Source organism: Oncorhynchus mykiss, chromosome 8 (assembly GCF_013265735.2).
Source record: "Oncorhynchus mykiss isolate Arlee chromosome 8, USDA_OmykA_1.1, whole genome shotgun sequence".
NCBI lineage: Eukaryota > Metazoa > Chordata > Actinopteri > Salmoniformes > Salmonidae > Oncorhynchus > Oncorhynchus mykiss.
The window spans coordinates 13,626,472-13,653,822 of NC_048572.1; the positions used below are offsets into that span (position 1 = coordinate 13,626,472).

The window sequence follows — 27,351 nt, forward strand, 5'->3', positions numbered from 1 at the left end:
GGGTTTCTAGCTATCTCTTAATGTTGACAGAGAGGTCATAGCTGTAGGTCATTCTGGACTGGAGAGAGAAGCCCACACACTGACCTGACCTGGGATTGGCTGCATTGGGAGGTTAGCCAACAGAATGTCACCACAAGCAGTTCCAGAAAAGGATACAGAAGTCTTTGTTAACCAATAAAGACAATCACGTGTCACTCACTGACACAGTACCACCACATGAGCCAGAGAGAATCCACCACAGATCCTAGCTGACTGGCCAACATGACAGACAGATGAGCAAATACTGTAGTTAAAGCATAGTTAAGTATATTTATTAACAGTTTATCAAGGTGTTGTTACATAAAGTACGTTGTAAAAAAGTGCTCAGAAAATACAAAAATAATAATAAATATGTGAATATCAAAATAAAAGTTTAACATAAAGTTCCTTTACAACAAGGGCAACTGTGCATTAGGCCAATGGACTAGTAAAAACAAATATGACAGATTATACTGCCTTTACAAAATCTCAGCTACACCAACAGCCTGAAAAGACGTTCCAAATTACAAGTCACCAAGTGACCACAAGCCAGTAATGCTACACAGGGGAACAACACACCATGTTTAGGTCAGTGCTCAACAAAGTATTTCAACAAATGTTGTCTAAATTAAAACAAAGTGAGTGGCATGCTAGTAGTAGTGTATAAAGGAGGAAGGCTTCCTGTGTTCGAGTGCATTAAGGTTTAGGCTACTACTTGGCTCTGTGGTTTAGGTAAAAAAAACACAGCCCTTCAGAGGCACCAGATAGATAGACACGAGGTTGGAATGTTAGGACCAGCCTCCAGTTGGGGGTAAGGCCACTGGAGACACATAGTTAAACGACACAGTACTACTACCGTACCACACTGTGCCTGTACTATAGGACTACAGAAAGGACAGTGGCACTGCCCACTGAAGGCTAGCCCTGGTAGTCGGATCACTGAAGGCTAGCCCTGGTAGTCGGATCACTGAATGCTAGCCCTGGTAGTCGGATCACTGAAGGCTAGGCCTGGTAGTCGGATCACTGAAGGCTAGGCCTGGTAGTCGGATCACTGAAGGCTAGGCCTGGTAGTCGGATCACTGAAGGCTAGGCCTGGTAGTCGGATCACTGAAGGCTAGCCCTGGTAGTCGGATCACTGAAGGATAGCCCTGGTAGTCGGATCACTGAAGGCTAGGCCTGGTAGTCGGATCACTGAAGGCTAGGCCTGGTAGTCGGATCACTGAAGGCTAGCCCTGGTAGTCGGATCACTGAAGGCTAGCCCTGGTAGTCGGATCAGCTTCTGCTTCAACCGACTAACTTCTTTGTCACTACTCTGTCATCGTCCTTCACGGTTTGTTGTCATAATTCTTTGTAGTCTGGTATTAATGACATGACAGAGGCGTGGGCTAAAGCAGTAGCAGGTCTGACTCCCAGGTTTATAGATGGCTCCTTCATATCCACAACCAAATGGGAGCTCAGAGAGTAGTGCTGAGCGATTAGTGTTTTTTGAGGTCGGTTCTGTTTCGGTTCGATCGTTAAAAAATAATTATGGTTTTCAATTTCAGTTTCAATAATTTTTGCAAACATTAAATGCAATATGCATTATGTGGGTTGAATGCTGTACCACAGAATACAACTATTAATAAAAGTCCCATGATGGTAGTGACGGCCCATCACTTATTAACCATCATTTAATTCACGTGACTTTAATCAAATATTTCAGTTGTGTATATTACATTTGTTTTATTTGATTAATTTATATTCAATTCCAAGTCATATCTATAGAGCTGCTGCTTGACAAAATCCCTATTTAATAATGTAGTTCTTAAAATGTAAATAAGGCATACTTTTGACGGCTGAATACCAAGTGATTCCTACCAATATCAATCACTTAGATCATGTATTTTCAAGTAGATACCCCGCAAAGCAACAGCTGCTCTCTAGATCACCTCACAATCTCGCATTCTTCTCTCTTCCGTAGAAGCAGTAAAAGAAACAGACTGGACAAGTACATGCGCAATGGATTATGGGTATTATAGTTAATTACCACATTTTACACGCTAAACTATGTAGAATATTGGCCTGTTGGAAACTACAACGCCGTACTACATCGCACAGTTCAGTCTGGATCTGATTTATCTCTAGAGAAACTGTGCAATGTGCACACAAAATTTCAGTTAATCGTTCAGCACTATCAGAGAGACAGACCCCAGAGCGCCTCCGCCTCCTTGACAAATTAAAACAAAACAAACATGGAAAAAACATAATCATCTCTCCAGAAGTTAGTTAGGTTGTTGTCGTGACAATGGCTGGGACCCTGATGGCAGTAGGCGTGGCCTTGGCCTCTTTCTCAACCTGATAGGTGTCTGTGGAATGGGGGGTGGTAGCGGTTCCCTCTGGCTGATCCGTCATTGGTCCATGGATCTCCTCATCCTGATTCTCAACAAAGTATTGCTCCGCCTCCTCTGATAACCGGTTGTCCTCATCTTCCTCCTCCTTCTGCGAAGAAAAGACAAGAAGTTGTTAATGGAACGCACATAAACACAAACATGTGAACCATCAATGCCCTTTAGGCATCCATTTCAAGTGAATGTGGCTCCGTCTTAGTGATCTCATAACCGAAACCCCAGCCAGATGTGGTGTGATCAACGTGAGACTAGTAATTTCATACTGATTTAAACAACTGTATAGAGGCCTACCTCTTACCTCATCCTGTAATACTCGCAGAGCAGTGGTATTCAAACTTTTTCAGCGGGGACCCTCATTTATTTTCAAAGGAATTGTCTGTAGAGCGCCGAGACAATTGTGTCGAGGAACAGATCTGGGGAAGGTTACCAAAACATGTCTGCAGCATTGAAAGTCCCCAACAACACAGTGGCCTCCTGCATTCTTAAATGGAAGAAGTTTATAACCACCAAGACTCTTCCTATAGCTGGCCACACGGCCAAACTGAGCAATCGGGGGAGAAGGGCCTTGGTCAGGGAGGTGACCAAGAACCCGATGGTCACTCTGACAGAGCTCCAGAGTTTCTCTGTCGAGATGGGAGAACCTTCCAGAAGGACAACCATATCTGTAGCACTCCACCAATCAGGCCTTTATGGTAGAGTGGCCAGACGGAAGCCAATCCTCAGTAACAGGCACATGACAGCCCGCTTGGAGGTTGCCAAAAGGCACGTAAAGGACTCTCAGACCATGATTATCTTGTCTGATGAAACCAAGATTGAACTCTTTGGCCTCAATGCCAAGAGGAAATCTGGCACCATCCCTACGGTGAAGCATGGTGGTGGCAGCATCATCATGCAGTGGGGATGTTTTGCAGCAGCAGGTACTGGGAGACTAGTCAGGATCGAGGGAAAGATGAACAGAGCAAATTACAGAAATCCTCGATGAAAACCTGCTCCAGAGCACTCAGGACCTCAGACTGGAGTGAAGGTTCACGACCCTAAGCACCGAGCCAAGACAACGCAGGATTGGCTTTGGGACAAGTCGTTGAATGTCCTTGAGTGGCCCAGCCAGAGCCCGGACTTGAACCCGAGAGAACATCTCCGGTGAAATAGCTGTCAGCGATGCACCACATTCAACGTGATAGAGCTTGAGAGGATCTGCAGAGAAGAATGGGAGAAACTCTCCAAATACAGGTGTGCCAAGCTTGTAGCGTCATACTCAAGAAGACTTGATGTTGTAATCACTGCCAAAGGTGCTTCAACAAAGTACTGAGAAAAGGGGCTGAATACTTACGAAAATGGTATATTTCTGTTTTTTTTTGTCAATATGGGGTATTGTGTGTAGTTTGATAAGGTAAAAAAAAACAATTAAATACATTATAGAATAAGGCTATGACCAAATACTTATTTCCCACCATAATTTGCAAATAAATTCATTAAAAATCCTACAATGTGATTTTCTGGATTTTTTCCCCTAATTTTGTCTGTCATAGTTGAAGTGTACCTATGATGAAAATTACAGGCCTCTCATCTTTTTAAGTGGGAGAACTTGCACAATTGGTGGCTGACTAAATACTTTTTTGCCTCACTGTATATATATTTTTTTAACCCATTGCAATTCCCCCGGGTGGCAACACCAATTTTGAACACCACTGTCGTAGTATACTGGAGTGTTTTTGACCTGACCAAGATCTGTTTCAGTTTGAAACGTAGTCAATAAAGCAGTGAATTGGGAGCTTTAACAGTGTGAGGGCCTTCTTGTTCTATACTAGTGTTCTTTATTAGCCCAGCACCTATGTTTTTAAGGATGTGCGTATGACCACAAACTTTTCAATAGAAGTTACTGTAGTGCTCATAGAAATAATGAGACTACTGTAATTGCGCCCACCATCTGGCCCTCTCTGTCGAAATGTCTGATTTCCAAGTGCCTTGGAATGGGACTTGACTGGAAGTCTATGGCAGGATTGGAAGACACAACCGCTGGTTTTAATTGACCGAGCTCGCAGTCTATCACCATCCAGCATTACCCTTAAAAACACCCCTCTGGATTTCCAAGTGCGAGCAGTGCAAGTGATTTATGCTAAACAAGGAAGGGAGTTTGGGAAATAGTATGCATTTTAGAAATAATTTACACAAACTTTATATGCCTGAACTCAATCAATTTGGCTTCCCAAAAATAATGTGGTCGCTGTGATATAACATTTATTTTCATTGACATTTTTTTCTGCATTTTTCAAAGTCCCATCTAATACACCTGCAGCAGGCTCTCTCTCCCACCCTTTCAATTCCCACTTGTTGCACAGTGTTTCCAGGCTCTATATGCAGTAGCAATTGAGCCTGGGGATTAGGTTACTGTTACTACAACACTCTTATGCAAAGCATCTATGCCCTTCTATAATTATACACACTTTAGGCATCCCTTCCAAGACGTAAGCCCTCTTAGTGATGGCCCTCATCTGCTTGTTGTGTACATACCTCTTTCCTCATCCTGTAATACTCGTCGATGGCGTACTGGTATTTGGCCGATGTGATTCCAAAGAGCGAGGCCATCCTCTCCCCGAGGTAGTCACAAGCTGAAATACACAGCTTAGTATTCAAGGCAGTATCAAGGTAGTGTACAGCAGGAGAAGGCCATCAACCCTAGAGGTTTATAATACTCATTTCAGGCACCCACCTGAAACAGTGGAGGTAGCTGCTCTCCACATATGGAACCAGAAGTACGGGCCCCAGGTCAGCTTGTTCTGACACACAAACGTGGGTTATTACCAGGTTTTGGAACACATATTATAGGAAGTACAGACGTTAATCGCACATTTCAGTAAAATACACAAACTAAAAACACGCACACTTCTATTTAACACACCCTCACCGCATCGAAAGGGGGGGACAGTAGGTCCTTCTTCTCTGGTTCCTTGTCCTCCCCCTCCTCCTCGTCTGTACTGTATTCTTCCATGGTTTCTCCGCTAGAGAAATGGATGATCCTTCGTGGGGCTTTCTCTTCTTTCTGATCCCCCTTCTCCAGGTCTCCCAGCTCGACACTCTCAAAGTCCTTCCCTGTGCTGGGGATCTGGGACACACACACACACACACACACACACACACACACACACACACACACACACAGCTTGTTGATGACAGGCTGCTGCTTACACACAATTAGATAATCAACCATTTCTATGTTTATCAATGTCCGAATTTTACATAGGCCTACCCGTAGTATGGCCTACGTTTTAAGCGTCAGCATGAGACGATGACAGGCACGAAAACATAGATGCACTGAATTGTAGTAACGTTAACTAGCTAACGCTAGCCAGCTGGTCTGAAAACACCGAAATATAAAGGACCGATAATAAACACTTTTCATAATCTTGACCTGCCGAGCCTACCTTCTCTACGTCCATCGTTTGGCCCAAAGACACATTCACGTTGGTGAGATACAGAGATATTTCGGCCATGATGCCTCTTTCTTTGTATTCTCGGATGTTTAGTCTGCCCTACACACCCATGCTTGTGGACATTTAAGCCCTGAACGATGCCCGACAGGCAGCCCTTTCTCCTACGCTGCGTGCCGCACCCAAGAACACAGCAAATCGCATGCAAGTAACACTGTAGCTAACTCAGCTAGTCTTGTAAGCAAACGAGCTAACTAGTTAGCTATGTAGTCTTGTTAGCATACTAGCTTGTTATCTGTACTGGTTGTTAGCTTGCATAACTGATTTGTGTATAATTATAAGAGACAGTTCATATGTTGTGGATTACATTTACAGAGTAAGTGAGCTCCATTCCTGATCAGATTCAATTTCAGTCTTAGAAATTGATCAGATTCAATAGCAGCTTCAGAGGCTGATAAGTCAGGATTCTGCCTAGATACCATAGACAGCAAGACCACCTAGTTAACTAGCTAGCTCACAAGATTAGCCAAGTTAGCTGCTATGTTCCTTGAATGCGATTGGCTGTGGTCTTGGGGGCGACGCGCAGCCTGGGATACAGAGCTGCCTGTCAGGCATTGTTCAGGGCTTAAATGCGCCATCACCTTCTTCTTCAACAATATATTGCCGTTCGCACAATTGAGTGTGCATGTCGCCACCTACTGGCTAGGAACATAACAATGGCAGTGCATTTCTTGCCATCTGTAATCTTGACTTCAATTTGTTAGGTAGCTGTGTGGTCTTAGAGACCACCAGTAAGGTCCTTCTAGTGTTTTGATACTGTGTTAATTTGCAGGTTAAATGTAAGGGTTTGCTAAATGTATATTCATGCTTTGTAGTATTGTGTACACTTTGCTTGTGACTCTTTTTATACTAGTTAATTGTGCTTTCACCTGTGTGCTGTGCCATTGAGATACATTGAGAATTAAAACTGCTTGTGAAGACTGATTGTACTAGCCTCTTAGTGAAGAGCCACTGACAAGACCTGTGGATCTTTGTGGAATCCTGCCAGCCCCGTAACCCAGCCCCGTAAGAGCATGGACATCTCCAAATGGGATATTTTTGTTGAAACAGAAGTATCCTGGTCAGGGACAGAGGTTGTTTCTCTGTTGAAGCAGAGAAGTGACCATGGGAGGATATGACAGGGCTACGAGTTATGTGATCCCAGGGCACAATCCTGAGATAGAAAAAAATAGATATTCCTGCAGGTAAAAAAAAAGTTTTTTTAAAGAAAATGTATTAATCAGTGTACTGGTAAGATTTGGAAACCAGCTATAAATGTAAACCTACATGGGAAATTTGCATAACTTCCATGTGGGTATAAAATGTAAAATGACATAGAATAATAAAAAATAAAAAAATAATCTCATTTATAGCGTCAAATCACGTTATATCTACAGTAGCTTTGATTGGACTGTAAAATCATTTTTAATCCTTGTCATATGAAGAGAATTAATGATGAGAAATGATAGATAAAATGTATCGGTGCTCATCAGCCATTGGACAATAACATTACACAACAAGTTGGAAATCGCTAATTCAACAATGAGTGGTTTGGAAAGAATCAGTGACAGTGGCTAACTGCAAGCATTACAAAGCAATCACTAGCCTGCTATTCAGTGGAGTGGCTGTATGGTCCCAAATCTGGGATTGTGTCTCTTTTCCAAGTTTAAAATAATAAACGTTCAACATTGCTGTCAATGAAGCATGATATGTGCTTGACTTCAGTGAGTTCAAGACAACTGGGAATTCCGGAAAAAATGATTCGGAATTGTAAGTTGGGAACTTGGGCCTCTTTCTAGAACTATGACTTGAAGATCAATGACGTCATCATGATTCAACCATGTTTTTTTTTTTTTGAGTTTCCAGTTCTCTTGGAAACACCATAAATCCAGAGATTGCCAGACTTTTATGACAAAATTTTCCCATGAAGGACCGCCTTTCCACTTTCCTGTTCAAGTGAGCACAGCACCACAAGGTGAGTCCAAAAATGTCTTGTATGCTGCTGAAATTATGTAATATGCCAGGGAGATATATATACTGTAGCTAAGAAAGTAATACCGTGTATGTTGTGTAGTAAGCTGTTAGTAGCCCATTTGCCTCACCCTAATAATTTGGTCTATTTACCCCTCTTAATTTCACTTACTGTTGACTTGGTGGTGCACATGTAGCCAATAACCTGTTTTAGAGAAATGTAATCATCAAATTTTGTAAAGCTTTCATTGTCTGCTTATATGCCTCATTTATTTATCCTACGGTTCTGACTTGGTGTACAGGAAGAACACTGTAAGAACAGCCCATGTTCTGAATTCTGTCACTGTACATTTCAAAGGTGCTTAACAAATAGTTACATAGACTACTTCTGTCCTAGCTCGCTCATTGATGTCTTACTTGAAATTACGGATTGCCTCTTATCCTCTTGTTGTCTCATTATGCCATCATTTGTACATCGCAATTGGAAACCACATTTGTTTAAGCAAGTCAGCCATATCAGCTATGTTTTTTGAAAAGGCAGTAAATGAGGCTGAATTAACTGTTTCGCTGCCAGACAAGGCTCCACCAGATATAGCAGTGGTAAGATGTTGGGACTGCTGTTAGGACAGCTTTATGTAGGCCCTAACAGTTTGTGGGCACCTGTTAAAGTGCAATTAATGTATTGTTTAGTGTTGTGTTGTGCAGTTCTGCTGGCATGCATCACAATTATTATTATTTATTTTCCTTGCCCCACCAAGATTTACATGCTAAAATCTCCACTGGTACCACTCTGGCACAAGGTAGCAGATTCTCAATTTAAAGGCATTGAGTGAAATGTTATTAGCAGAATCTAGAAATAAGTTAGAGAAGGCCAGACATGTCAAATAGAATGGGGTAAGTGTAGAAAGTGGGAAAGGGAAGCCGAAAGACAGTCAGACAGGAAAGTTAAAGGAATATTGGTGAAAGAAAGTAAGAAAAAGAAACAGACGGAGGAAGATAAGAAAAGGAGAAACAGGGGTGATGATGATAATGACTTTCCACCCCCCGATTATACCGTTGTATCCACTGCACTAGCACCAGAGTTGGTTGTCCGACAGCAACTTGCTCAGCCTTCTCCCCAGCCGCAGCTCTACCCCCAACAAGACCTGATACAACTGGGGTACCAGCAGACCCCTAGGAGGCGGCCCATGAGCAGTGGAAATCTGTTCCGTACACCGCCCACATTGACTCTGTTTTTTTAAAATCATTGATGGGGCCAGCAGTGGCAGGCTCAGGGAGCTACTCCAAATGATGGACAGAGGGGAAGAGGAAGGGGTAGAGAAGGGGAGGGGGAGCCAGTGCGGACGGATGGGCTGGACGACAACCACTACAGGGTAGGAACTTTGCTTCTTACAATGGCGGAAAGGAGGGATGTTTCGCATGAACATGTCGAAATGAATCTACCAAACAGAGGGCAGCAGGGTGAGGTAGGAAAACCAGACCTCCACTGAAAACAACTCTCTACAACCCACATATGGACTGACGTGAGGAAGAGACAGTTGACACTCTTGGACAGCAATTAAAGATTTTTTAAACCCCCATGAGGAGCTGATGGTTCGTCTCTTTGTCAATGGGGAGTCAATCGATTTTCTAGTAGAAACTGGCGCTGCAATGTCTGTCATAAATTCTAAATCTATGTCCAAACCTTCCATGTCAAATGAATCAGTCACCGCTGTGGGAGCCTCGGGAGTGACTAAGAAAGAGTTGCTCACGATGCCCCTACCTGTTAAAGTTGATAACACATGCATAAAACGTCAAATTATTTCTTCTGCATGTTGTCCTGTAAATTGGTCAGGAAGAGATCTTCTCTGTAAATTGGGGATTACATGTGATTGGTACTATGCATAGGACATACAGGATATTGATGGGTCACATTATGACCCTATAGACACCTTTTCTCAACTGCTCGCAGTTACAGACTGGCTTACATTGCACCGCAAATGTCTCACCATTGACAAGAGATGTATAATATGAACAGAATTGGCTGACAGGGACCATATCCCAAGAGAGCTTACTGTGCAGTGACACCCCAAAGAGCTTACTGTGCAGCCCCCATGTATAGTGGGCCTCAATTTTGTGCTCTGAGTGTGAAATTGACTAAAGAACAGGCTTTGTTGTATTTATTTAGTTGAGGGTGCCACATGTTTCGGTAGCTAAGACAGATATAGAAAGAGAAGCTATTGTGCCTTGTCCAGACTCTCGTTTTGTTAAAGATCTCAGACCTGTTAACGATGCAGTTTATGCAAGGACTGCTGTTGTGCCGAACCCCATTACGATTCTATGTGCTGTGCCGACATCAGCTAAATGATTTTCAGTTGTTGATTTGGCTAATGTTCTTTAGCATTCCGCTGGCATTTATCATTCTATGTTCTGTGCCGACATCAGCTAAATGATTTTCAGTTGTTGATTTGGCTAATGTTCTTTAGCATTCCGCTGGCATTTATGGTCTGCCAAAATCCATCTCGTTCCATCTTCTCCCACTACCCGCCAGTGGGCTTCCACTCACTACATTCTGCAAATGTTCTCATCAATTTAAGATTTGATTTGAGTTTTCTGTTCCCAAAACTAGAATCAGTGATAAATAGAGTGGATAAAGTTTTGTAGACTTTCCCCTTTGGAAAAGTTTAAAAAAATAGTCACTTTTCAAATAAATTACAGTACGTTATACATTACAATTTGTACTGACAATTTGTTAGTTAAGCTATCCCTATGAACCATTTAGTATATCATTACAGCAGTATGTACTGGTAATATATGTTAGCTAGCTATCTAACGTTAGTTGGCTACTAATACATTGAACTTGCCAGTATATTAACTATATGCTATCTAACTACCCAACGGTTATTGACTTGATTATTCACATCATTCTTAGCTTAGCTAAATGGTATAGTCGTTGTGCATTCTCAATGGACATTGTTAAATCGACTGCTTTGTAAATTCGCAGAATAACTGATGAATTTACAACACCCGTTGAATATGGCCGGTATGTATGGGTATTCCAACACAGCGTGGGTATGTGAGTATGTTGATAAAATGTGTAGGTATGCTTTGATGGCAGGTTTGAAACCTGTTATCAAAATGGGTATTGTCCCTGACCTTAGAGATCCTTTTTATGTCTCTATTTTGGTTTGGTCAGGGTGTGAGTTGGGGTGGGCATTCTATGTTTTGTGTTCTATTTTTTTCTATTTCTGTGTGTTTGGCCCGGGTGTGGTTCTCAATCGTTGTCTCTGATTGAGAACCATACTTAGGTAGCCTTTTCCCACGTGTCTTTTGTGGGTAGTTGTTTTCTGTTTTTGTGTCTGCACCAGACAGAACTGTTTCGGTTTCGTTCGTTCTCTTTGTTATTTTTGTTATTTCAGTGTTCAGTTTAAATAAAATCATGAACAGGTACCACGCTGCATCTTGGTCCTCTCCTTCGAACAGCCGTTACAGAACCACCCACCACCAAAGGACCAAGCAGCGTGGAAGAGAAGACTGGACATGGGAGGACATCCTGGACGGCAAGGGATCCTACACATGGGAGGAGATCCTGGCTGGAAGGAATCTCCTCCCATGGGAACAGGTGAAGGCAGCCAGGAGAGAGGAGGCAGCAGGAAAAGGGAACCAGCGTTTTGAGGGAACACGGCTGGCAAGGAAGCCGGAGAGGCAGCCCACGGGGAGTGTGTCAGAGTCAGGTTGGAGACCTGAGCCAACTCCCCGTGCTTACCGTGGTGGGCGTTGTACTGGTCAGGCACCGTGTTATGTGGTGGAGCGCACGGTGTCTCCAGTACGCATTCTTAGCCCGGTGTGCTACATCTACCGGGCTAGGGTGAGGATCCAGCCAGGATGGATTGTGCCAGCCCTGCTCTCCAGACCTCCAGTGTGTCTCCTCGGGCCAGGATATCCTGCGGCGGCTCTAAGCACGGTTTCCCCAGTTCGCCAGGAGAACCCAGTGCGGCCTGTTCCAGCTCCCCGCACGTGCCGGGCTACACTGGGCATTCAGCCTGGACGAGTGGTGCCAAGGCTACGCACCAGATCTCCAGTACTCCCCCACAGCCCGGTCTATCCCGTTTCTCCTCCACGGACCAGGCCTCCAGCAGGTCTCCCCAGCCTGGTGAGTCCTGTGCCTGCTCCCAGAGCCAGGTCTCCTGTGTGTCTCCCCAGCCTGGTGAGTCCTGTGCCTCCGGCCTGTCCGGAGCTGCCAGAGTCGCCCTCCTGTCCGGAGCTGCCAGAGTCGCCCTCCTGTCCGGGGCCCGCTGCGAGGGTCCCCAGTCCGGGGTCGGCGGCGAGGGTCCCCGCTTCAGAGGAGCCACCTAAGTGGGCCAAGCCTAAGGTGGAGCGGGGTCCACGTCTCGCACCAGAGAGATGCCCACCCAAACCCTCCCCTATAGGTTTAGGTTTTGCGGCCGGAGTCCGCACCTTTGGGGGGGGCGTACTGTCACGCCCTGACCTTAGATATCCTTTTTATGTCTCTATTTTGGTTTGGTCAGGGCGTGAGTTGGGGTGGGCATTCTATGTTTTGTATTCTATGTTTTCTATTTCTGTGTGTTTGGCCGGGTGTGGTTCTCAATCAGAGGCAGCTGTCTATCGTTGTCTCTGATTGAGAACCATACTTAGGTAGCCTTTTCCCACCTGTGTTTTGTGGGTAGTTGTTTTCTGTTTTTGTGTCTGCACCAGACAGAATTGTTTCGTTTGTTCTCTTTGTTGTTTCAGTTGAAATAAAATCATCAACATGTACCACGCTGCATCTTTGTCCTCTCCTTCCAACAGCCGTTACAGTTATTGCGGGGGTAGTGGACCAACATTTTTCAATGTGATGAAATTGTAAAGGAGGTTTTGAGAGTGGAATCCAATTCCGCTGCCTTTGCAGCCGTGCGTGTGATTAATACGGTCACAGTGAAAGCCACCCTGTTTTAGGTGTGGGGCCGTTGGTCATTGGTCATTGGAAAAGTGGGTGTAGGGGTAATAGAGCTCGAAATTGGCTAAATGTATTACTCAGTTCCATAGTTTGGGTAGCACCAGGGATTTAAGTAAGAAGGTAATGTCATCAAAAACAATAATCTGTTTCCATTACGTGGAACTGTGTAAAGAATTGAAGTAGATCCAAGTAAATTTTTTTCAGTACCGAATATTGAACTGATAAGCCAGCACCAATCTTTTTGATGGTCCTAGCATATTTGTTCAACAATCGGTTTAATATTTTGACTAGTTTACGTCCCAGGAACAGTTTGATTACAAGAGGGGCTCTAGGATTGTTTACTTTAGCAGGTGCCTATTCAGCTTGATGAGACTGTTTCATCTTATGTGTCTGAAGTATATTTCTATATAGGACTGATGGAATGTCCTCTAACACGTTTTTTTTAAAACATGTTTAACAATGATTCTGGATCTCACTCTTTGAAATGTTTCCTGAGACTGTTGTCTTAGTGAAATTCTGCAGTTTTATAAAGTATAAAAGTATCCGGATTCTGCCGTAAAGGGAGCTCCCAAATAAGTAAGGCCTGGCCATTGGTTTCTTTGTTTTTGCCCTACATTTTAACACACACACCAGCACAACTCAACTGTTATGAATACCGTGTTCAATTTATTGTGTAGAGTCTTTTTTAATTTGGTTGTAAACTGGGTACGCAGAATGATGGAAATGTTTGCAATGTTTTAAAACGGTTTCTGAGGTACAGGGAAAGAAAAGAGAAAGAAAACACTTAATGGATTTGAATGACCTTTGTTCTGACTTCCTAGTGAAGCCTGCTCACCCTCACTAGAAATACTGGAGACATTGGGTGAGATTTAAATGGACTATGTAAACACTAATAATTAGGAAGAAGTTTATAATTTAGCAATATCCTGTGTGGGATTTGGAACACAAGAAGGCGAGAGAGCACTGTCCCTGAATGAGGGAGACCTGTCTCTAGTCTATTTTACCATTACCATATGGGATATATTTATTTCCTTTTGGAGTTATTAAGAGTTGTAATTCTAATTTGATTTGTTATTCTAATTAGTTTATTTTTGATTTAACAGGCAGTGTTGTTTTTTAATAGGGCTAGGCCCCTTTTTTTCTCAATTTCCGCCTGACTGACGTGCCCAAAGTGAACTGCCTGTTGCTCAGGCCCTGAAGCCAGGATATGCATATAATTGGTACCATTGGAAAGAAAACACTTTGAAGTTTGTAGAAATGAAAATAATGTAGGAGAATATAACACAATAGATATGGTAGGAGAAAATCCAAAGACAAACCAACCAGAATACATTTGTTTTGAGGGACCATCCTCTTACAATGGCAAGTATACGGTCATACGGAAAATGATCTCCCTGGATGCAATTCCTATGTCTTCCACGGGGTGTCAGCAGTCTATGTTCAATGTTTTAGGCTTGTAACTTCAAAAAACGAATAAGAAATAACAGTTTTAGAAGAAGGACACAGTCTTGGAAATTCTGGTTTGCGCGCGCCGTTAAGACAGGACGCACCTGCTAAAATCGGTTTGCTATTGAACACACTTCTTTCCGTAAGAAATATTATAGTTTGATTACATTTTGGGGTATCCGAGGAGTGATTAGAAACGTATTTTGACTTGTTGAAACAAATTTTAGGGGTATATTTTCGGATTCCTTTCTTTTTTTGCATGTTGAACGAGTGGATTACTCAAATCGATGGTGCCAACTAAACTGACTTTTTGGGATATAAAGAAGGATGTTATCTAACAAAACGACACTACATGTTATAGCTGGGACACGTTGGATGACAAATCAGAGGAAGATTTTCAAAAAGTAAGTGAATATTTAATTGTTATTTGTGAACATATGAAACCTGTGCTGGTGGAAAAATATTTTGATGTGGGGTGCTGGCATGTTTTCACTTTAATAGCTACTGTAAATCGGAGAGTGCAGTTAGATTAACAAGAATTTAGGCTTTCAACCAATATAAGACACTTATATGTACCTAAATGTTTAATGTCCATAATTTGTATGATTATTTAGCGGGACGCCAAGCCCTAAAAGGTTTTATATCCGGTTGCCTGGGGCCCTTTGGTAAAAATGCAAATTTGTTTTCTTCACGTCTGCCGATAAAAGGAAAAAATATATGTTGGTAATGGTTGACAGTTACTCCAAATGGGTTGAAGTTTTTCCCACCTAGAGTGATGTGTATTGTTTTTCCCACCTCTAGTTTTATATAAAGAAGTGCATTGCTGTTGTTGTGTTTTTTTGTTTGTTGTTGTCTTGCTTCCTTAACAAATCTCATCAGATTGGGTCTGCTGTATCTCCCTAAGGGTTGGCCCTCTAACTCCCTGACCCTGTAACTGCAGTGAGATTGCCAAGATGGTAGGAGAATATAAGCCAATTTCGTAAAAAATGGTTTCAACTGTGTATTCTTATTCTCTTTGACATTTGTTTTAAAAATGTGCATTAAGAATATAGCTAGATGTAATAATTTGTCATACAGTAAATAATTTGTCCAGATTCAGAAATGCCCTAAACTAAACTGTTGTTCTGGTCTGTCCTCTCTCGAGGTTATGGTGACCACAGATGGTATAGATGCATGGAAGGGCTAATTTTACCAAGAACAGTGAACCTCAACCCTCCCTAACCGGCTGAAGCAATGGCGACAATGGCGTTCAGTATGGTCCTGCACCACTTCTACCTGAGTCCGAGCCAACAACCTGTACACAGCATCCAGTCAAAGCTATCAACTGCCTTTTCTCACATGCCTTTTCTCTCAGGAGTGCGACATTAGTCCACTTGGAGTGAGTATAGAGAGAGATCCCGTCAAAGCTTCTTTGAACATGTGCCAAACAAACTGAAACACTGTCTGAAGAAGAACACGAAGAAGCGCCAGAAGGATGAATGGTGGGAGGGAGGAGGGCTGGTCAATTGTTAAAGTGTTCTTGTGCTTTTTATGGAGTTTTCTTAATGTTCTCTGAACAATTTGAGAACATTAATTTAAATGTAACCATGAAGTAACCTGCAGGAAGCGTTATGCTGAAGTATTGAAATTCCCACTGAAGAATGTTGTTTTTAACGGTCTCTGAACTATTATATTTGAGAACATTCCCAATGTAACCATGTTTGAACTTTTAGAAAACGTTCTGTTAAAGTAATGAAATACCAAGAAAATAACTTGTTTGTCAAGTTCCTTAAATGTGCTGAGAAAGTTCCAAACCCAAGAAACTATCCCACACCATTCCCAGAAAGTTGTGGGAAGGTTGTATGCAAAATAACCATAGGATAGGCACGCTCTCTGTGCTAGCTGTGTAACGCTCGTCTGTGGTGGAAGAAGAGGAGGACCAATGCGCAGCGTGGTAAGTGTTCATATAATTGAACACTGAACAAAACAAATAAAACAACAAACGAACAGTCCTGTATGGTGCTGAAAAAACGCTGGACAGAAAATAATCACCCACACCACACAGGTGGGAAAAGGCTACCTAAGTATGATTCTCAATCAGAGACAACTAACGACACCTGCCTCTGAGAACCAGGCCACCACAAAAACACCACATAGAAAAAGGAACATAGACAACCCACCCCAACTCACGCCCTGACCAACCTAAAACAAAGACATAACAAAAGAACTAAGGTCAGAACGTGACAGTACCCCCCCAAAGGTGCGGACTCCGGCCGCAAAACCTGAACCTATAGGGGAGGGTCTGGGTGGGTGTCTGTCCGCGGTGACGGCTCTGGCGCGGGATGTGGACCCCACTCCACCATAGTCTTAACCCGCCTTTGTGGCGCCTTTCGAGCAGCGACCCTCGCCGCCAACCTCGGACTGGAGACCCTAGCAGCGGGCCCCGAATGGACGGGAGATTCCGGCAGCACCGGACAGGCCATGCGTAGGGCTGGTGCAATGTAACCCGGCCCGAGGAGACGCACTGGTGACCAGATGCGCTGAGCCGGCTTCATGGCACCTGGCTCGATGCCCACTCTAGCCCGGCTGATACGAGGCGCTGCGATGTAACACACCGGGCTATGCCTGCGCACCGGGGACACCATGTGCCTCATGGCATAACACGGTGCCTGCCCGGTCCACCTCTCTCCGTGGTAAGCACTGGGAGTTGGCGCAGGTCTCCTACCTGACTTAGCCACACTCCCCGTGTTTCCCCCCCCCCCCCCCCAAATTTAGACAAAATTAGATTTTTTTTCCAGAAAATCACATTGTAGGATTTTTAATGAATTTTTTTGCAAATTATGGTGGAAAATAAGTATTTGGTCAATAACAAAAGTTTATCTCAATACTGTTATATACCCTTTGTTGGTAATGAGAGAGGTCAAACGTTTTCTGTAAGGCTTCACAAGGTTTTCACACACTGTTGCTGGTATTTTGGCCCATTCCTCCATGCAGATCTCCTCTAGAGCAGTGATGTTTTGGGGCTGTTGCTGGGCAACACGGACTTTCAACTCCCTCCAAAGATTTTCTATGGGGTTGAGATCTGGAGACTGGCTAGGCCACTCCAGAACCTTGAAATGCTTCTTACGAAGCCACTCCTTCGTTGCCCGGGTGGTGTGTTTGGGATCATTATCAAGTTGCTGAAAGACCCAGCCACATTTCATCTTCAATGCCCTTGCTGATGGAAGGAGGTTTTCACTCAAAATCTCACGATACATGGCCCCATTCATTCTTTCCTTTACACGGATCAGTCGTCCTGGTCCCTTTGCAGAAAAACAGCCCCAAAGCATGATGTTTCCACCCCCATGCTTCACAGTAGGTATGGTGTTCTTTGGATGCAACTCAGCATTCTTTGTCCTCCAAACACGACGAGTTGAGTTTTTACCAAAAAGTTATATTTTGGTTTCATCTGACCATATGACATTCTCCCAATCTTCTTCTGGATCATCCAAATGCTCTCTAGCAAACTTCAGACGGGCCTGGACATGTACTGGCTTAAGCAGGGGGACACGTCTGGCACTGCAGGATTTGAGTCCCTGACGGCGTAGTGTGTTACTGATGGTAGGCTTTGTTACTTTGGTCCCAGCTCTCTGCAGGTCATTCACTAGGTCCCCCCGTGTGGTTCTGGGATTTTTGTTCACCGTTCTTGTGATCATTTTGACCCCACGGGGTGAGATCTTGCGTGGAGCCCCAGATCGAGGGAGATTATCAGTGGTCTTGTATGTCTTCCATTTCCTAATAATTGCTCCCACAGTTAATTTCTTCAAACCAAGTTGCTTACCAATTGCAGATTCAGTCTTCCCAGCCTGGTGCAGGTCTACAATTTTGTTTCTGGTGTCCTTTGACAGCTCTTTGGTCTTGGCCATAGTGGGGTTTGGAGTGTGACTGTTTGAGGTTGTGGACAGGTGTCTTTTCTACTGATAACAAGTTCAAACAGGTGCCATTAATACAGGTAACGAGTGGAGGACAGGGGAGCCTCTTAAAGAAGAAGTTACAGGTCTGTGAGAGCCAGAAATCTTGCTTGTTTATAGGTGACCAAATATTTATTTTCCACCATAATTTGCAAATAAATTCATAAAAAATCCTACAATGTGATTTTCTGATTTTTTTTCTCAGTTTGTCTGTCATAGTTGAAGTGTACCTATGATGAAAATGACAGGCATCTTCAAATAGAGTAGTTAGGACACACACATCCCTGGTGCCCTCTTTTCACTCACACTGAACCACTGTAGTCAAATACTAGATTTTGAGTAGTCTGCCAAGTTACAATGTTACAGGCATTGGTTACATGTTATTATAATGTAACAGGTTAGGTTACACAAGCTATCACAATGGAAACATCCACAGGTCGTGGTAAACACATTGGCCCACTGTACATACGGTCTACTGAGATGTAAGTCATCCCACCAGACAGAGCTTGTGTTACTCTAACTGTATCATGATGTCAACATGATGAAGGAAACTTCCCAGACTCCTGTAAGATCGAAGCATGCTATTTGACCCGTGAGGGTGGCATCATGTGCCTGCGTCCGAAATGGCACCCTATTCCCAATATAGTGCACTACTTTTGACCATAGCCCTATAGTCAGTAAGCCCTATGGGCTATGCTCAAAAGTAGTGCATCATTTAGGGAATAGGGTGCCATTTGGAACACAGACATGTGAGTTGCAGGTGGAGCAGCAACCATGGACACAAGTGGCAGGGGCCCCTGCCCCCACAGAAAGTATGTCAACCATTTCCTTAACATTCACTCCATTTGATTCAATGCATGGACATTTTCCTCTGGAAAGTATATTATTATAAAGTCAACATCTTAATGAATTGTGTATTTAAATATCCATATTCCAGACAGATGGAGAGAAATGCAATTGTGTGTTTAAAAGCTTATTAGTTAATTAAACAATATTCAATGTGTATGTACTGTATAATGAATAAATCAGGTCTTGGCAAATGTAAGGAAGATAGATAGATATCTGTCTTATTCGAGAGGTGTTGTGCTTGACAATTATTCTCTCTCTAATGAATTGCAGCCAAGTTTCTATGAAGTGAAATGTCTGCCAAGTTTGTCCGACAAGTCGGACATTTTACCCTCCATGCACCAGTATATTCTGCCTCAGGACTAAAACGACTATTAAAACCAATGATGATATACAGTAAAGGTATATCAGCCAATCTTAGTCTTTCGATCTGTCTTCTCTCTCTGTCTCTTTCACTCTCCCTCTTTCATATTGTCTCTCTATAACAAACTATAACACATCAATTGTATGTATTTCCTTTCAGTTCTAGTTTTAGGCCCATCACATGCACTTCTAGGGGTTCGGGTGATTCGCTGGTGCTCTCCGGACCTGTAAGTCACACGAGTCTGGTCATTACCCCAGATGAAGTTATTAGATGAATGAGACTCTGAGGTCATCCAACCTCCACCTTCTCTACTAAGCAGCCAAGACACAGAACGTGATGCTTGGAAAAGAAAGATTAATCTACTAGGCCTAGTTGATGAAAAAGAGTGGAATTTGATATGTCATGTGTTATATTGAATTGAGAGGATCAAGTAATAGGCCCTAGGCTTAATTTGAAGACCATAGATTATAATTGTCGCTGGTAGGATTTAATGTATATGTATGCACTAGTAACATTCAGATAACAGATGAGCAAATTCCAAATAAAAAAATTCCATGCCCCTTGGTTGATTATGACATCATAAACACTTAGCCTCCGTTACCTGATTAGTTTCCATGACAATACACTGTATCAATCACCTTCTGTGTGTCACAAACAAAAGAGCTTTCTGCAAACCTATCTGTCCCAAGATAAACTCCATGAATACCTGATAAGATGCTGCTGCACAGTCGGTTGAACACTGTAGCCTTGATTCTAGATACCCCAGGGTATTACCTAACCACTGGCTAATTCAACTTCTTCTGACACTTGACCTCTGTGACAGGCTGAAAGGAGTTCCGCCATCTGTGCTGCCTGTCTGCTAGTTTGTAACCTGCTGAGAATATAGAACTATGTCTGCAATCCCAGGTAGAGCGACATCTCGCTCTCACCCCTCACCTATCAAAACCGTGGTGGTCTACAGGAACGGTGATGCGTTTTTCCCCGGAAGGAGGTTTGTGATCAATCCACGCCAAGTGTCATCTTTCGATAGCTTTCTGAACACCGTTACTGGAGGAGTGGAGGCACCATTCGGAGCTGTGCGGAATGTTTACACACCTAGGGAGGGACACCGGATTCAGAGTTTGGAGACTTTGCAGCATGGAGAGATATATGTTGCTGGTGGGACAGAGCGCTTCAAAAAAATAAAGTAAGCATTTTTAATGCCATATATTCCACACGGTTAAACATATTTTCCTTTCTCTATGCAATAGCCTAATGTTAATAAATTATCACTTTTGTTATGGTCAAATGAAGAAAAAAAAGCCTATAGATTTAGACCAATATTGTGTGAAAGTAAAGATGTCACTTGACTCACATCGTTTTGGTGCCCTTTAGTTACTTTCACATCACTTTGAAGAAGCCCCAAAGAAAGAAGAGTGATGTGGTAAGTAAAGTGTCATTCAGGTGCTACATATTCTCTAACTCTCAAAAACTATAGAGCCCCACATTGGAGTTGTCATAATACCCAGAAAACCTTGCGGTCATGCAGGAAAATGGTTTCAGTAGTTTTTCCACCATTCATTTTCCCCATAAGGAATTTTAGAAACCCTTAACATAAGGGCTGTGTTTAATTTAGTCTTACCCTGGCGTGACATTTTGATAACCATGTAAATCTCTCTCGGACAAGGTGAGCTTTATCAATACATTCAGCTCTATTTACTGTCCGATTCCAAAATGCTAAGTAGCATCAAAATCATTGAAATGCTAATTAGCATTAAAACATTTTTTTTTAAATCGACATCATGCCAAACTACAAATCCCTGCAAGTTCCTGCATATCATCTCTAGCTGACACCTTTGCTAACAGGTATTGTGTCATTTTAAAACTTACACAATTTATTCATTACTACATTTAGCTAACATTAGATAGTTATCCAGAAATTCTTACCTTTGCCTCGATTCGGCAGTTTTGTCCAGATCATCATTTGTAGTTCTTTATGATAGCCACATTAGCAGCTAATTAGCATTTCATTTACAGGTGAATATATTGATAAAAGTCACCTTGTCTTAGAGAGATTTACACAGTTATCAAAATGCCAGGGTAAGCCTACACAGTCCTAAAAATCCCCTATGGGAAAAATGAATGGTGGAAAAATTATTGGAACCATTTCTCTGTTTGACCACTAGGTTTTATCAGTATTACGACTCAAACTATGGTACTCTATTGGTGGCATTGCAACCTGGTCTCAGATTATTTTGTATTATTCTGTACATAAATGCGGGACACCCCATTTAGTATCATATGTTACGGTTAGTATGGTATGTATTAATTTGTGGATGTCATCATTCCTTTTGTATGATATGTTACAAATTATAATTAGTATAACATGTTATGAATTTACCAAAAGTACAACAGAAGGCTTGCAGTTGATGTACGATGCCTAGTGGCGGCCATGTTGGAAGACCACCGCATTAATTCTGCAGGACAACAACAGCCAAGTGGCTACTCCAAACTGCATGATAACAGTGCCTAAAACTAGTTGATTTTCCCCACAGTGATTATCTGTGGAGTATTTGGCTATCCTAATAAGGCAGGAAACATGGGAAAAAATGTGACCCGTTTCAGGAATCTAGGCATATGTCGCAAGTCACGACTTCACAGGAGAGCCATTTTAACCTTTTAAATAAAAATCTAAAAATCTAAATGCGTTTTTTTGGCAGAAATGCCTTCTGGAAAATGTGAACTTTCATATGCCTTAATAACAAATTTGTATGTCATCTGTAAATGCGAATCAAATTGTTAAACGACGAGCCTTGTTGTTTAAGCCACAGATAAAGGAAGCAACCTTCCCACTAGCCATGATTGGCTGAGATAATGAGTGGGCTGGACATGCCGAGAGAGGAGTTCGCATTGGTCTGCCATATAGAGGGCTTCTGTCTATTTGAGCTGGTCAGTCTGTGTTGGTAATCCTGTCTAACACGGCTTTAAAAAAAAAAATGTGTAGTGGAGCTGCATAAGTGTTGCTCTCCACATTCTGGAGGATCGAGTTTGGAAATCAGTGGAATTAGAGTATGATAGCTAAAGAGATGAAGTAAACACCTGTCTCCGGATTACATCTTCAAACCAAGGGCAACTGTAGCATGACATCCATGACAGGGAGACGCATCCATCATGCATGATGATGAGGGAGTCTAGCGTTAGCTAGCTACGTTTTCAGATATTACACATTTTATAATTTTGACAGAAAGTGGTTTAATTTCAAACTGAAATATACTGTTAGCTAGCTAGCTAACGTTAGCTGGCTGGCTTCCTAGCCAACGTTAAGAGTATGACGTTATTATTCGTATCCCAGAACCGTTTGCTTTGCTAGTTAACATTTAACCTGGTTGGTTAGCTCCCAGCAGATTCATGAAGGGTAGTCATGACATGATTTGGCACTATGTTCATTGTTGTTTAACTAGCTAACATTAGCTGGCTGGCTCGTTAGCTAACATTACGTGACGTGTGTGATCTTACACGTTGTTTACCTAGCTAGGTTCATTGTTTACCTAGCTAGCTAGCTAGCTACATGTCTTAAGCTAAAGTGTACAACACCCGTTGAATATGGCCGGTGTCAGTAAACATCGGCAAAATAAAAGTCAGCAAAAAAGTGCAATGAAATTGTTGCCAGCAGAGCTGGTTAGGCTGTTTCCACGTTATCTAGAGGTAAACAAATCATTGGCCAAAGTATTAAGTGTGCGAGATGGATGGGGCTAAAGCTTAAAAGGGTGTGAATGATGCTGAATGGGTGTTGACAAAGAAGAGCTCTTTACTAGATAGCATAACATTCAAAGGCCATTTTCTCAAAAGTTTATCAACTTTCAAAGCAGAATTACTTTCTCAGTGTTCCTCAAAAGTGTAGTGTACCATTTTGTAGCTCTGAGTCTACTTTTATCCGATGCAACAAAAAAAAAAGGCATTTTGCTACATAAGAGCGAATCCAGGTGGTGAGTCACAAATATGATTACAGATTCCCCGCAATTATGAAACACCATTGGTGATACCAATGAGATAAGACTCAAGAACTCTCAGAAAAGCGAAGAAACCTTTATGCCTGTCAAGACCTGAACCCAGACAGCTGTCATCACAGGTAAGGCAAGTCTGATCGATTTTGAGTTTAGTTTAGCTGTTATGCTAATCAGCTGTTTACAACACTACAGTACGTTTGCCAAAATTTGCCAGCTAGATTGCTTAAAGTCTAGCTATTAGCATGTGTTGCGTGAGTTACATGTTTTGAAGAAATTATTTTCACCATAAAAACTTTGCTTTATAACAAAGGATTGCATGCCTCTATCATCGCATTTACAGACTAATGTAAGCCTACTATTCCTAATGTGATGAGTAGATTGGATAGTAATAATTTAGGCTATTAATAAGAGTGTAGTGGCATAGGCTTATAGGCTATATCAGAGATGTTTCTTTCCTTTGCACGGGAAAAATATGACCTTTGATAAACATTTTATGCTACTACTACACTTTATATGACTGGAGACATTAGCATATATATATATTTTTTTATACGATCGGAGCCTAGGCCTACTCTACTGACACTGACAACAGGTCAATAAAAACGACCTTGTCTTGAATGCAGCCATGTAATATAGGCCGAAAAGGGGTCCTGGCTAAAAGGGATCCAGCTTTTGTCAAATGAACGTCAAAAGTAATTTTGGGGGATTTTAGCTAACCCTTTTCTTAACCTTATCCTAATTATCCTAACCTGCTACGCTAATCCTCCTAACCTGCAGCATACATTTTCCTAATCTGCTATGAAATGTCAAATATTACGTTAATTTGACAAAAGATGGATCCATTTCAGCCATGACCATGAAAAGGGGAGACACAAATTCTACAATATGATGCCCATATAGCCTGGAGGACATTATTGTCCAAAAAACTTCAGTGGTTACCATATATTCATATAATAACCCAATGATAATTTATTCATAAGAGGAGGGAAAATGTATGGTCATAGGACAAAGGCCTCAATGGGATAGGACAACCTGCAGTGTTGACTATAGATAGATGTAATCTTTATATGACTAAAACACCTGAATGAATTTAACACAACCAAACACTTAAGTGGCCTGATGGTATAGGTGACCTGAAGAAGTGACATTGTAACAGCAGGGGTGCGTTTCATTTGTTGATGTACTATTGTAGGTTCACCAGCGGATTTTTATCAAGACACCCATGTTGACTGGATTCCCACCTTTATCAAGACACCCATGTTGACTGGATTCCCACCTTTATCAAGACACCCATGTTGACTGGATTCCCACCTTTATCAAGACACCCATGTTGACTGGATTCCCACCTTTATCAAGACACCCATGTTGACTGGATTCCCACCTTTATCAAGACACCCATGTTGACTGGATTCCCACCTTTATCAAGACACCCATGTTGACTGGATTCCCACCTTTATCAAGACACCCATGTTGACTGGATTCCCACCTTTATCAAGACACCCATGTTGACTGGATTCCCACCTTTATCAAGACACCCATGTTGACTGGATTCCCACCTTTATCAAGACACCCATGTTGACTGGATTCCCACCTTTATCAAGACACCCATGTTGACTGGATTCCCACCTTTATCAAGACACCCATGTTGACTGGATTCCCACCTTTATCAAGACACCCATGTTGACTGGATTCCCACCTTTATCAAGACACCCATGTTGACTGGCTTCCCACCTTTATCAAGACACCCATGTTGACTGGATTCCCACCTTTATCAAGACACCCATGTTGACTGGATTCCCACCTTTATCAAGACACCCATGTTGACTGGATTCCCACCTTTATCAAGACACCCATGTTGACTGGATTCCCACCTTTATCAAGACACCCATGGTGACTCGATTCCCACCTTTATCAAGACACCCATGTTGACTGGATTCCCACCTTTATCAAGACACCCATGTTGACTGGATTCCCACCTTTATCAAGACACCCATGTTGACTGGATTCCCACCTTTATCAAGACACCCATGTTGACTGGATTCCCACCTTTATAAAGACAACCATGTTGACTGGATTCCCACCTTTATCAAGACACCCATGTTGACTGGATTCCCACCTTTATCAAGACACCCATGTTGACTGGCTTCCCACCTTTATCAAGACACCCATGTTGACTGGATTCCTACCTTTATCAAGACACCCATGTTGACTGGATTCCTACCTTTATCAAGACACCCATGTTGACTGGATTCCCACCTTTATCAAGACACCCATGTTGACTGGATTCCCACCTTTATCAAGACACCCATGTTGACTGGATTCCCACCTTTATCAAGACACCCATGTTGACTGGATTCCCACCTTTATCAAGACACCCATGTTGACTGGATTCCCACCTTTATCAAGACACCCATGTTGACTGGATTCCCACCTTTATGAAGACACCCATGTTGACTGGATTCCTACCTTTATCAAGACACCCATGTTGACTGGATTCCCACCTTTATCAAGACACCCATGTTGACTGGATTCCCACCTTTATCAAGACACCCATGTTGACTGGATTCCCACCTTTATCAAGACACCCATGTTGACTGGCTTCCCACCTTTATCAAGACACCCATGTTGACTGGATTCCCACCTTTATCAAGAAACCCATGTTGACTGGATTCCCACCTTTATCAAGACACCCATGTTGACTGGATTCCCACCTTTATCAAGACACCCATGTTGACTGGATTCCCACCTTTATCAAGACACCCATGTTGACTGGATTCCCACCTTTATCAAGACACCCATGTTGACTGGATTCCCACCTTTATCAAGACACCCATGTTGACTGGATTCCCACCTTTATCAAGACACCCATGTTGACTGGATTCCCACCTTTATCAAGACACCCATGTTGACTGGATTCCCACCTTTATCAAGACACCCATGTTGACTGGATTCCCACCTTTATCAAGACACCCATGTTGACTGGATTCCCACCTTTATCAAGACACCCATGTTGACTGGATTCCCACCTTTATCAAGACACCCATGTTGACTGGATTCCCACCTTTATGAAGACACCCATGTTGACTGGATTCCCACCTTTATCAAGACACCCATGTTGACTGGATTCCCACCTTTATCAAGACACCCATGTTGACTGGATTCCCACCTTTATCAAGACACCCATGTTGACTGGATTCCTACCTTTATCAAGACACCCATGTTGACTGGATTCCCACCTTTATCAAGACACCCATGTTGACTGGATTCCCACCTTTATCAAGGCACCCATGTTCACTGGATTCCCACCTTTATCAAGACACCCATGTTGACTTGATTCCCACCTTTATCAAGACACCCATGTTGACTGGATTCCCACCTTTATCAAGACACCCATGTTGACTGGATTCCCACCTTTATCAAGACACCCATGTTGACTGGATTCCCACCTTTATCAAGACACCCATGTTGACTGGATTCCCACCTTTATCAAGACACCCATGTTGACTGGATTCCCACCTTTATCAAGACACCCATGTTGACTGGATTCCCACCTTTATCAAGACACCCATGTTGACTGGATTCCCACCTTTATCAAGACACCCATGTTGACTGGATTCCCACCTTTATCAAGACACCCATGTTGACTGGATTCCCACCTTTATCAAGACACCCATGTCGACTGGATTCCCACCTTTATCAAGACACCCATGTTGACTGGATTCCCACCTTTATCAAGACACCCATGTTGACTGGATTCCCACCTTTATCAAGACACCCATGTTGACTGGATTCCCACCTTTATCAAGACACCCATGGTGACTGGATTCCCACCTTTATCAAGACACCCATGTTGACTGGATTCCCACCTTTATCAAGACACCCATGGTGACTGGATTCCCACCTTTATCAAGACACCCATGTTGACTGGATTCCCACCTTTATCAAGACACCCATGTTGACTGGATTCCCACCTTTATCAAGACACCCATGTTGACTGGATT

The 27,351-nt window shown here is 42.7% G+C and overlaps 2 protein-coding genes across 3 annotated transcripts in view; one reads left to right on the forward strand and one right to left on the reverse strand.

The window, feature by feature from the left end:
• Positions 1-289: 289 nt before the first annotated feature.
• Positions 290-6,385, reverse strand: LOC110529435 (protein FAM177A1). 2 transcript variants are annotated; one of them, XM_021611606.2, is made up of 5 exons: positions 5,828-6,385; positions 5,305-5,508; positions 5,116-5,182; positions 4,917-5,014; positions 290-2,496 (listed from the first exon to the last, which is right to left on the reverse strand). In XM_021611606.2, exons 1-5 carry the CDS (start codon positions 5,894-5,896, stop codon positions 2,284-2,286), a joined length of 651 nt encoding a protein of 216 aa, XP_021467281.2. In that variant the 5' UTR covers positions 5,897-6,385; the 3' UTR covers positions 290-2,283. The 2 variants fall into 2 exon arrangements, with proteins under 2 accessions (XP_021467281.2, XP_021467282.2); XM_021611607.2 differs by having other exon boundaries at positions 5,311-5,508; positions 5,828-6,384.
• Positions 6,386-20,254: 13,869 nt separating this feature from the next.
• Positions 20,255-27,351, forward strand: part of LOC110529187 (doublecortin domain-containing protein 2) — a 43,585-nt gene continuing 36,488 nt past the window's right edge. The window contains exons 1-2 of the mRNA XM_021611319.1: positions 20,255-20,550; positions 20,739-20,787. Coding sequence (XP_021466994.1) covers positions 20,255-20,550; positions 20,739-20,787 — 345 coding nt within the window. The remainder of the gene's footprint in view (positions 20,551-20,738; positions 20,788-27,351) is intronic.